General features: G+C 36.2%; 1 protein-coding gene and 1 long non-coding RNA gene across 2 annotated transcripts; both read right to left on the reverse strand.

The window, feature by feature from the left end:
• Positions 1-7,397: 7,397 nt before the first annotated feature.
• LOC141670579 (uncharacterized) lies at positions 7,398-8,594 on the reverse strand. Its single transcript, XR_012554640.1, has 3 exons — positions 8,210-8,594; positions 7,835-8,113; positions 7,398-7,653 (listed from the first exon to the last, which is right to left on the reverse strand). It is a non-coding gene; the product is annotated as an uncharacterized LOC141670579 (long non-coding RNA).
• Positions 8,595-9,615: 1,021 nt separating this feature from the next.
• Positions 9,616-12,758, reverse strand: LOC141675208 (uncharacterized). The gene is made up of 7 exons (XM_074481918.1): positions 12,484-12,758; positions 12,280-12,393; positions 12,068-12,150; positions 11,734-11,936; positions 11,078-11,181; positions 10,866-10,974; positions 9,616-10,688 (listed from the first exon to the last, which is right to left on the reverse strand). The coding sequence occupies exons 1-7, from the start codon at positions 12,642-12,644 to the stop codon at positions 10,572-10,574; spliced, it is 891 nt and encodes a 296-aa protein (XP_074338019.1). The 5' UTR covers positions 12,645-12,758; the 3' UTR covers positions 9,616-10,571.
• Between the last annotated feature and the right edge of the window lie 397 nt (positions 12,759-13,155).

Raw genomic sequence — 13,155 nt, forward strand, 5'->3', positions numbered from 1 at the left:
CTATATTTTATAATAATGTTAAAATATGTGTTAATGAGTAAAAAATAAGTAAAGAGTCCTGTGAAAAGGTGCGGTTAATTATCGAGACCTCCCCTAAGCGTAAACCCTCCAAATCTTTGAACTTTTAAATTTATCAACCAACCCGAATATGCTTAATATAAGAGGGTAATGTACGAAACTTTATAATAAGTTAAACTACATTGCAAACAACTTAACCGACACGTAGTAAATACAAGACAAGCAATTGAATATGTCCACACACACAGGCCACAGCCCTCTTTTGGGTTTGCATAATTAAAATAAGGGGTCCATACAACAATTTTCCTGTTGTTTATTTTTGAAATATTCAAACTCATAATCTATATGCAAGTAACTTAGAGTTGATTTCTGTTTCAGAGAAAGCTACCTTATGATAATCAACTTGCATCACTATTTAATTAACACTATTTTCAGCAGCTTCTGGATAATTGCAAGACACTAAAATAGACAAGGACTATTCAGAAGAGGGGACTCTATGAGTTGAGTTGCTTGAAGCAAGCAAGCACAAGTTGGATTCTTGTTTAATCTCCTTGCCTGTTACAAGAATCAAGCTCCACCACATGGGTGATAACTGATTGCAACTATACATGATATATATGTATAAATATAGTCTATTATGTTCTGCTCTACGTTTATATTAGCCTATGAAATATGAACTAATCACAAATGTTGAGTGTTAAAGGTTCCAAGTTGGATAAAATATTAATTTCTTTCGATTTCTTACAATTTAGTTCATATTATTGAAGTGACAATTACTTATATAGATCATCAGGCAATTAATTAATTAGTCCATTTGTGTATATATAAATGGTGAAATGTGAATAAGAAGGTAGGGTGACAATGAACTAATGTGGACAACACAATAAGAAGATGTGAGCTGGGGTAGCAAAGTTTTCAACAAAACCCCACAGAAAAAGGGGGAACTGTATGAGTGTGGGCATGTGGTAGTACTTTGCACTCAATTACAATAAAGTTGAAACTGTGAAAGTGTGTGTCTCCTTCCTTGTTTTTGCATCCAAAAGGACCAGAGGATCACACCAAACTGTTCCATGGAGCCTTACATTTCACCTAATTAATCATGCTAATCCTTTCACATTTCAAAATGAATCACCTAGTCAGAAACTTGAGGCAACATAAAGATCTCCCAATAACTCACATGTACGATGAAAAACAAAACATCATATTTTAAAGGATCTTTTTATAAACGAATCCGGACCCAGACAAACGTATGTTATTACATCGTGACAAACGTATGTTACAACGTAAAACTGCGATGGAGTACAGAGAAAGCTGAAAGGTAGAGCCATAGAGATAGCTTCAATTGGGGCACAAATGCTGAGCTGTGTAAGGGTTGTGAAGTCAATTGTGAAATGGGGTATGGGAGGAAGAGAAATTCTGGCTGCATGGTGGGATTGAGTATGGGACATATTAATTGGTATTCCTGACTTGCACAAAGTTTCACCATAACTTTTTGGATATCATCTAGTTTTCTATCATTATACATGATCATCATCATGATCCACACACCTACAAAACCACTTTAGCCCCCTATTGATTTTAGTAGTGATTCTCCATTTTAATATTCCACAGGAAAGAAGCCAGAAAACAATCATTAGATTTTCCCCCAGAAGAAACATGGCACTGATATATATATAGATACACAAATTTTTTTAGATTTTTCTTGTACTAAAGGCTTCTACCACTTGCAGTATTCTGAAAATGAAAATTAAAAGCTGAATAGATTCATGGTACACAAACTATAATTTAGACAACAAGTGGGATTCAGATGCATTGCCAAGCAGTGATTTTATTTCCATAAATTTCCCATCTTCAACTTGATTAAATTTTTTTGATACACAAACAAGATTCGAAGCAAGAGCAAGAGGTGTTGGGTAGCTGATTACCTGATTATGAGCTCTTACAATGAGTTTCTAAAATTATATGGAAACAAAATAAAAGAAATGAACAGAAAACAGTTCAGATAGTAATTTCACTTCATTTTTGTTAAAATTTGTTGGGAAAAGAACTTAATTGTATATCTGTATTCGACCTGGCAAAATGGGTCTGGATCCGAAGAACAGAACCGAAATTCATGAAATCGAGATCCGATCCGAGATCCGAATCATACAATCCGATAATTATCCGAAAACCGATTTAAACCGATCCGAAAAATATCCGAACCGAAAATGATCAGAAATACAAGATCCGATTATAACTTGGAACCGATTAAAACCAAATAATATATTACCTGAACCGGATATGACCCGAAATAAGCAAAATTTATACTTTAAACAATTTTATGTTTATGATAACATACTTATTTAATCATATTCTTTTGTAAAAGTACATTATATTACATTAAAAATACTAAATTAAGTAAACATATATATTTTTTGAATCTCAAAAATTGAAAAATAAAAAGTTATGATCCGAAAATATCCAAACCGAATTTGATCCGAACAAAATTTTGTGTGATCTTAATCCGAATTTTATCCAATTTTAATCTGAATTAGACCCGAACCGAATCACAACCGATCTGATCCGAATGGTCTTCAAATATATCATAATCCGAAAGTAGATCCGATCCGAAATTGATCTGATCCGAAACCGAACCGGTTATCCGAATTGTCAGGTCTAATCTGTATGCATTAAAAAGTCAAATAGTATCCGGAAGAAACACCTAATTTAGATGACCCATTTATCTAAAGTTGAGTTTTAATTTTAAAACAAATCTTTCAGTCCTAATAGTTGGTATTTGCTGCTCTAATCCACACATCTTCATTTGTACCAATTTATCTGTCTTAAAAATTAGCAATAGTCAATTTCTGTGATGTTATCAAAAACACCAAGCATCTTGAAAATTAGATCTGCAGATCTATAGCCACATAAGAAGGAAATTGGCTATAGCTCAAGACAGCTACACTAATTAAGGCCACATCCTTAAAAATGCTACACCACCCTATAAGTGCTTCTGGACAATATGTTTCAGCAACCATGTGATTGGTTCATCTTACAGTCAGACAGAGTTGTAGCCAGGGGACTATGCTATACTTGGTGTTACTTGACTCACAGAATTTGCAATTCTATATTAGTTCGTGTATTTAATAATAATAGACTGGGTAACATATCTGAGTCATGCGTGACTACTGTTCCTATTGGCAATTCTATGTGTAAATGATAGTTTTGTTAGCACCCGACTAATCCCACCAGACTAGCACAACATCCGACCGTCATAACCATTTACTTAAACACAAGCCTCCATATGAAATCGAACCTTAGTACCTTGAAATGTTATCACATATAGAAAAATCAAACTTGCAAACATCTATCTACTCATAGGTGGCATCACAGAAAATGTACCAAAATTTGTATTTTAAATACGGCAAGGCTAATGAAGGTCTATACGAACATGGGGAGATAATTAGGGCTTTAAAACAATCACATATCCTTTTTGTTTAACTCATAAGAAACAAACAAAAAACAAGACATCAAGGGCTCTATGTAAGGAGGATCCTAGCTAGCAGGTTCATGAACAGGAAGTTGTTCACATGGGTTCTAACAAAAGGTCATTTACATTTCCATAAAAGTAGGAAATTTTTTGAGCTTGAGTTGATGGTATAGTGGTAGGCTGGAAGCATATACACACACATATAAATGTATCACTACTAGTTTCAACACTTGTCCATAGTTTGTAGGTATGAATGAGAGTGATGTTTTTGCTTTCATGTCTTTATCTTTTAGAGAGGGGTTGCTGTTGCTGGCAGCAGTGATTATGAATTTAAGTGTGCATGGAATCCAACACTGGTGCAAAATAAAGAAGAGTGTTAAAATATCCAAAAGCAACAAATGAGGGAAAGATTTGGTTGGATGAGTGGGATTGGTAGGGGCTAGAGCCCCTAATGGTAGGCAGCTTTGCTTTTTCACTTTCTTTTTTTCTATCCTTGTGAGTGCTGTTCAAAAGCCTAATTTAACAAAGTAGAATCTTGCCAATACTGGTTTCACTCACCTCTTTTCATTATGAAATTTGAAAAGAAAGATGTGTCCTTTTTTTGTTCTTTTAGTAAAGAGAAAATATTTGTATGATTTGGATGCGGAGAAGAAAATTTAGGCTGTGAAGTTTGAAATTATTGGTTTGTAGATTGCTTTGCTGTTTGAGACTATGGTATGTTTGGCTTACTTTCAAAAACAACAGTTGGCACTTTATAATTTTCAAGTCAATTACATTTTTTCATGATATGCATGCACTTTATAAGTTGTCAAAAATAAACAAATTCATACCAAGTAATTCAAGTGATATTAATTTTAGTTCAAGTAAAATTACAAAACCATAAGAAACCAGTGACAAAAACAAACATTATATAGTGTTATTATCAGTGACGAAATTTGAGAGGGACTAACTCAGGCCGAAACTCCATTTTAAGTGATATCGGTCTTTTATTGATCTCGTGTCTTCTCTGATCCTTGAGAAATCAATACGAATTTTCTTAGTTCTGATTAATCTTTCAACAGAAATTTATAATCTAATTTTGGAGTCCTTATTCCGCCGCTGATAATTGTTGTTTTGTTGCTCCTCCCCAGACTGTTGGCCTGTTGCCGTTGTCACAAAACTTTGTATGATAAACAAAGTGAAGCAGGGATGGAATTGCACTATCACAACTCATAAGTAAGGTAGTTAGTTGCCCATTATAATGACAACTATACTAGGAATAGTCTTTGGAGTAGAAGAAAATGCACCCACAAATTTTGTCTTTTTTTCCAGAGATTTCTCAAGTGCCTCAACCACTTTGATTAACATAAGCACTCAGGTCAAATTTCATCTGCTGCAGACTTGTTTTTGTTAATTAATAAACAAATTAAGGACAGTACATTAGTAACAATGTTGCCTTTATGGATCTCTTTTTCCAATCAGCCGACTCCAATGTCCATAATAAAATATGTGTAGATATGATACTCCCCTTGTCCCTCTTTTCCATGATATATTTATTAATTTATTTTGTCTTTCATTGTAAACCAGTACATGTTCTCTGCTCTCTAATCTTCTGCCACCTCCAAGATCTGGTTCCTCTCATGCACATATCATTTCTCTGTTTCAGCTAGAGCCGGCCAAATGTGCGGGTTTGAACCGCCTGTTCGGGACCGGCTCGTACGAAAACCCGTAATTATTCGGCCCGAACCGGGCCGGTTCAAGCCCGAACAATTCGTTGAAATATATGAGCCGATTACGAATCTAATATTTGAAAACCGGGACCGGACCGGCCCGTACGTACACAACCCGCGAGCTGCACCGACTGCACAACCCGCACAGCCCGCACAGCCCGCACAATCATTCTAGTTCATTTGCTTTGCTCCTGCAACAACTTGAATTGAAGTGGAAATATGGAATAAACTCACACACACAATACAATAAACACACAATAAACACATAACTATGCATATACATATACAGCCAATCAAGAATAAACTGAAGCCAAACAACCAGAACAAAACGGCGGTCGGAAAAAAAAAATTACCGGGAACAGGGGAGAGAAACGAGGAGGAGGAAGAGGGGAAAAAGAGAGATGAGAAAAAAACGAGAGGGAGAGATAGAGATTGCGAGAGAGACTGCAGGGAGGGAGGGAGAGAGATAGAGCCGAGAGAGAGAGAGAGAGATTGAGTGAGGGAGAGATGAAAGAACAGGGGAGGTGGGTTTTGTGTCTATGTTGTAGTAACTTAATCAAACCCGCACACACAGCCCGCACACATGGCACGGTTCGCCCAGCTCGCAGCTCGCGGTTCGGTTACGAATCTATTTTTAACGGTTCAAACCCGGCCCGAGCCCGGTTCGTTATTAAGCAGGCCGGTTCAGTGTTCATACCTCGAGTGTCGAACCCGTGTGCGGCCCGGCCCGGCACGCACGGACCGCACAAGTGGCCAGGTCTAGTTTCAGCCTTCATGTGCTGCCATGCATAATGTTTTTATTTAGTTGTAATATATAAAAGGGTCCGGGTCCTTGACACACGATCATTGTAGCCTACCGTACTTTGGTAAAGAACCGAAATTAGGGTCTGTGGTGTGATTTCGCTAAGTTATAACAATAGATTGGTGTGAACCACCTCATATAATGTACTGCATGTGTTCAAGTTCGTGTACTCGTTTTGATAACTCTGTCATAATATTTTGTTTGCTGAAAAAAATAATAATTTTGCCTATGGCAATGGCTTCATCTGTTAAAAAAAGTAAGCTTGGACCTGCACTAGGATGCTGCACTCCTGGTGACACATAACATATCTGCACCCGTGCGCACACAATAGTTGCTTTACAAGGGATATCATAGTTCATTCAGGACCTATGATAACTGCACCACTAATTTTTATCAGATGGTACAGTAGCTGCAGTTCCATATAATGTTTATAATAAGGCATAAAAAGAATCTTTATTTGTCTTTGTTGCAACTGAAGAAATTGCTATGTTCTAATTCTCTTGTATAATTACTGTTTTGAAACTTGTTAAGAAGTTCAAGGGTCAGGAGTAAACCAGGACAACAAAAACTTCCTTAATTACTTCTGCTCCCAGATTTGGAGGATAGTATTATGCATTCCAGCAGTGACGAGCCAGAAAATTATAGAGGTGCATGCTAAAATAGAATAAAAGTTTATAGCTAATATATTTTCTTTGAAATATTTGTTCTAGCCGGAGCTGAATAACTGAGTTGCATTAGGTTATGGAAGTTACACTCTCAAAATCTGTAATAACTGAGTTGGTTTTAGTAAAGTTTTGTTCAGCCCTTCTCATCTCAAGTCTTTAGTTATTCTTTTTAAAGTTTAAATTGTTCCCCTGGATCCTAGGGAGTGGTTTACATTGCGTTTCTAATTCACAAAAACTGAGCACCACGATATTAAAGACAAAAAAAGTATATCTATAGTAGAACTCCTTTTACTTCTTAACTAAGGTTCAAGTCGCAATCTGTATAGAGTGGCCCGTCAATTAGCTGGACCACATTGTTCTAAAGGCACAGAATCTTGGTTCTTGCTGAGACAGTGGTAGGGATTGCCGGGGTGGGATCATTAGATTTGACGAGTATGAAATATACGGACTCTAGTTGTGATTGTCCTAACCATTCTGTTGCTTATAATTATGTTTGCAGCTACAATGGTGTTAACCTGATCATAATCGTGTTATTTTTGAGTAATGAGTTTTAAATGCAGGGACTAGGTGACTTGAACCAGGATGCAAAATTGCTATCATTGTGAACTTGAGAACTCAGTTACATTTGCATCTTTAGTTTAACTTCCCTAATGGGCTTTCTACTGTGCTCTACAGTAGGTGTAATTCTCTCTTATTAATTCTTCTGATATATAATCACTTTAAGAGATCGGAACACAGTAGTTTAGAGGATAAGAATTTGACAATAAGAGAAGGCAAGTTTCAAAACAGATGACATAAAGTCTACCAGGACAATGGTGAAGAAGAAAATAGAAGGCACCTGAAAAGGTGCAGTGCCTTCTGATCACTACAAAGATTAGTTGCAGAGTTCCCCAAGCCCTCTAATAAAGCTGCACCAAGATCCTTGTTGCTACTTGCTAGAACGTACAATTTGTATCGAAGAAAATCATCATGGGTGACTCCGAACAGCAACTAACACCAACATCAAAGGTGTAGGGATGAAAATTAAAAACTAATTTATTGATTCGATAGCACATGAATACCAAAGTTAAATGAGTGTCAAAAGGTCATCATGGTTCATTGTGCAACATTATGAATCTATCATGTCGATAATGTAGTAGCATAAACCAACAATAAGAATGGACATATTTACCTCACGTATTCACCCTTGCAAAGGCTTAAGTGCAAAAGAAAAGAAAAACATGCTTTGAGGAATGGAGTTGTAACAATGACACCCAAAAAAAAAGGATGGACCTCTGCATTTTGGTCCAGACAATGTTTGTGTTAAAATTTTCAGCTGTCTTGAATAAGGTTTAGGCACTAGCAATCGGAGTTATGACTTGGAAAATCTTTTCACCGGTCTATCCTCATGCACTGTTTCTTCACTACTGGAGCCCATCATCTCTTCTATACCGTTTCCAATATTTTCCAGCTGCAAATTCATAAAAGCTAATAGTCATTACAGTTAATCAAACAAAGCAAACTTAGTAAGTAGTGATAATACGATCGATATCTACACAGACTTTACCCCTACTCCTCCGTGTAGTAGAAATCCAGATAATCGCCTGCATATCTTTGGTGGAATTTGCTTGAGGAGCTCTAAGTAATTCATAAATGGTTATATATGGATTATGTAGAGAAATTAGTCGCATGGTTGCCAGATATGGAATTTCATTCATCTAACATATCTTACAGTCTTACATATGATCATTGATAATAATTATTCCAACCTGGTGGATGAGTTCTCGGGAATGTTCAGCTTTCTCTTCTGTTTGTGTGGGTAGTTTTTAATCGATTCAGCACCTTTTTTCAAGTTTAAACCATTCAGTAGCCTTTTCTTTGCAATATGATCAGACATCATCCATTGTTACTAGTGTTACCAGTAGGGTGCCTAAATTATATTATCTGAAGAAACAAACAATATTTGTACCGACCGACCCATGACTTTTAAACAAAATCAAATAGTTGAGTTAAAGAAATATTCAGGGGCGTATATATAATGTTACAAACTCTTGAGAGTCGCAACTAGTCTTATATTAGGAGTGTTTGATGGTATAAATGTCGAAAACAGGATCCCTGCAACCCACTGCTTCCTGAAATATTAGATAAGTTTATGCCACCTTGTATATTACATTTGTTCCTAGTCCTGTATAAAGTAGTAAAATAAAATTTGGCTAAATCGAACAGTATGCCTTGTGCACCATTCTATTTATATGATTGTAGTAACAGTCAACTACAGAGAGGGCATTAGTTTTCGTTATATCTCTATGTTTGTCATCCGTAGGTAACTGGCGTGTATTTAAGCATATGTATATACATGCTTGTTTATACTTAGACATCTTAATCAAAGTCTTAAACTAGGTTGCGGAACTCACTATGCATAGCCACTATCTTCATTAAGACAACAGATCTTGACAAGAACAAGGAATGTAGATAGCAACTGTTTCTGTAATACAGGGATAAGAAAACAAAATGGGAAAAACAGTTCATGAAGAATGTCATCACAAATTAGAATTCGATTGATTTATCCAAACACAAGCCCTCTACATTTATCCACACTGGTCTAAACTAATTGCCAGGAAATCCCCTTAATATACATGATGAATGCTCCCTTTCCTTTGCTATATATGCATTCGGTCTTATTTTCAGATACAACCAATCCAGAAAAAAAAGAAGAAGGAAACTGCGCTACATACTACTTGAGGCAAAGCGACTCTATGCACAGTTCTTGTTGGAGTTGTTGCTATTTCCTCATTTCTAAAAGAAATAACATATGAAATCTGTTAAAGCGATTATTATGCATCAAAAGGCAGCTTGATTTTAGGGGACTAGCGGGGACTATGGCTCCCGGCCTGAGGGACAATTGAAGTTCCTCTCCGTGCTTGTGATGTATAATATACTGTTATGCCTTATCTAAAGCTAATAACAGAAATGGAAAAAAGTTTTACATATCATATAACAGATAGGATAAGACCAACTGAGCGATACCAAAACGTTTATCATCTGCTGTTCAATATATAGTTGGACATTGTACAAATTAAAGTTTATTCAATATTTCAGCTGTAAACTGAGAGTACAAATTAGGACCTAGGAAATTAAAACTCCTGCAACAAAGTTAGGTCCTCAACAGAGGAAAAGATTTAGCGGAAATTCTTTCTCTGACCTCCGTCTTAAACCTGTTACGAGATCCATTCAATTTGGGGGCGATTTTAACAGCAATGATGCAAGAACTTGACAAGTCATGTGATCCAGGAGATCAAGGAACTGAGTGAAGACATTTGTGTGATTCATCATCTCTTAGAACTTCAGCTATAGACAACAATAAGGCTAATAAAACCTCTAAAAAGAACAAACTGCGTCATTCAAGTTAGAAATTCTCTCCTTACAGTTGTAGTCATTGGAAGTTGTGCTTTTTATGCCTTTACAAGGGATTTGCTAATGGTGTTAGATGTAATGTTGTAGGTGGGATGGGGGTGGCTTTACACCAATCTCTACTTCTGTGGTTGCGGTGTGCACTGAGGACACCACAGGGAAATGCTTTGATGGCTAGAGATGTTTCAGCATCGGTTTCAATGCCAATAATTTAAATTTTTCATTTAAAAATCTTAATGGTTCATCACTGTCCATTTTTTTTTGCTAGATCTCACTGTCCAATTTTGTGGAGCTTATCATGTTAAAAATGTAATCCATACCTTAAAATAAGACTAAATTTGCTTTACCTAATCTATTCACCCTTGCAAAGGGTTTAGCAAAAAAGTAAATAAAACATGTTTAGAGGAATGCAGTTGCGACAATACTGCAAAGAAGAGGACTGAACTCTGTATTCTGGTCTACACATTGTATGTGTTGAACTTTTCAGTTTTCTTGGATAAGATTTAGACATTATAGGCTTAAACTTTGGTTAATCTTTTGACTGATTTATTATTATGCCCTGTTTCTTGATTCCTGCTTGTGGCAGTAGGACTGCTGTTGTCCATCTTTTTTATATCATGCCCGAGTTTGTCTACCTGCAGATTCATAACATAATAGATTAAGAGCTAATCATTATTAGTGTGATAATAGAGCAGTTACGTACTCCATGAATTTTACGGAGATATCTAACTAAGTGGACGTGTTTGTCATCCATGAAATTCCAGCTATTCAAATGCATGTAACAGATGATCGTTGAGACCAATTATTTTAACCTGCTGTACGAGTTGTTGAGCTTCTTCAGCTTTCTTTTCTGCTTGTTCGGTCAGGCCTTCGATTGATTGATCACCTTCGTTCTGGTTTGCATCATCGTGTAGCCTTTTCCTAAACAGATAGAAGGGTATAAAAACATATAGTGCATTTAGAAAAATAAAAAGCAATTAAAAGGGTAACATGATTCTCTCTCCTTCTGAATTTGCACAGATACCTGTGGATCGTTGTGCCTTGATCCTCAGGCTCTTTGTCTTTTCTTGTGGCATCAAGTAACTTGGCTTCCATCAATTCCTCTATATCTTCTGCAATATTTTGTACCTGCAAATTTATGAAGTTTATTTCTGTGATTTAGGACAGAATTGTGCACATTGAAATTGCACGAAGAAAAATAGCAACACACATTTGACCATGCTCTCCAAACTGCGGCTACTTCCTTATTGTCTGATGTATTCATTAATAGAATCACTTACCATGATTTTATACGTCGTACAATAACTGAATTGTTAATAAATGAGTTAAAACCACGGAAACCAACTACATTAGTAAACCCAAAATCTGAAATACTCATAAAACTCTGTTAGGTCAATGAGATAAACTTATCATCATCTACTGGAAGTACTTAACCTGGAAGGTCATGGCCTTCGGTGGAAATGACTGAAGATGGAAGTATAGAGAACACTCATCATATATCATCGACCTGTTCTCTATACTTTCATCTTCAGTGAATAAGATAGTATTAATGATTACATTTGAATTGTATGAATGCTTTTATGGAGAACAGGTAAGGGAAGGAGATCTCCAATATGTAATTTGTCATACAATATATGAAGTATTGGCTTTTTAAATGTGTTACATATGATGATAAGTAACCTGTTTAATAAGCTCTTGGGCTTGTTCAGCTTTGTCATCTACTTGTCCGGCTAAATTTTCAATTGCTTTAGCAAGATCATCGAGCTTTGTACCGTCAGGCAGCTTTTTCTCTGCCTTATCAGCGAGCCTCTCCACGAGCTCAGCTAGATCCTCCACCACCTCTGCCGCTGTTTCTGCTGTTTCGAACATCTCATCTACTTTGTCTAGATAAATACATGATATTATCGTAATTAAACAGTGAACAATTTGATTAAAACAAATTAGCTGCTACACATTGTTTTCTTATAACAATAGTTGAAAAGGACAAACAAGAATATTATCCACTCAAACTCACCCTTGAGGATACCAAGTGGTCCCATTTTAAGCCTGTATGATGGTAGAATGAAGAAAAACAATATCCCCACAGCCCACTTCTTCCTGCAATGTAAGAACACAATGCTAATTACATCATCTATACCTCTTACACCTTGTAGATTATAAGTCAAATTAATTTATTTATTTTTATGTAATAAACTATACCAATTTGACAACAATGCAACTTAGTACCATTCGAAAGGAAAACGCTTAGGTGGAACTGGAGCTTCATCAGGAGCTGGAGGACCCTTAGGTGGAACTGGAGCTTCGTCATGAGACTCGTCGTCTGAGTCACCCTTTGCCCTTCTATAAACAATTTTTCATTGTAAATGTCCGAAAGGTATAATAGAGAAAGAGAACTAAAATTACCAACAAAATTTTAAAACAAATACTTACACAAGTACACATTTTACTTGAATCTTTAGGTTGAAGTTGGAGGAATGCAATCTTTGGTTTGCGACGAAGAGGTATTGGTTTGTAGGGGGGAGCAGGCTGCAGGATTTAGTATTTGAAGATGAAGTAGCAAGGTGGTACTGAAATTGTAATAGAGCAGACATACTACTGTCTAGTTTCTTGATATTGATCAGATAACAGGCAAGTCTCAGCTACAGTATGAGGCTTAAATTCGTTCAATTAGGTTTTTGTATGCGACATACTGACAGTGACGCAGGTGGTCCAGAGCATATGTGTGTCAAAGAAACCAATGTGCGCAAATGTTTGTATGGCATGCAATTTACATTTGTTGAAGATCATGTTTGTAGACTTAAAATATATAATGGCCTTTTATCCAGTTCCGCTGCAAAATTAAAATGCTTCACGCACAAAATAGGGTATAATTTTTTTTCACAAAATTACATTAAATAGCACCAATTAAAACACCTCACCTCATTTGTCATATTATTTTATATAAAATAGTATACCCAATTTTATGCATGTAACACTACTCGCAACAAAATGCTTTTTTCGTGCCCGCACTATCTTCTATTTGCTCCATTAAATTAACTAATAGCCCAACATGATATTATATTCGAACACCGGACCACTCCCTAAACCAAGTTCCGATTTTAA

Source organism: Apium graveolens, chromosome 7, assembly GCF_009905375.1.
Source record: "Apium graveolens cultivar Ventura chromosome 7, ASM990537v1, whole genome shotgun sequence".
NCBI lineage: Eukaryota > Viridiplantae > Streptophyta > Magnoliopsida > Apiales > Apiaceae > Apium > Apium graveolens.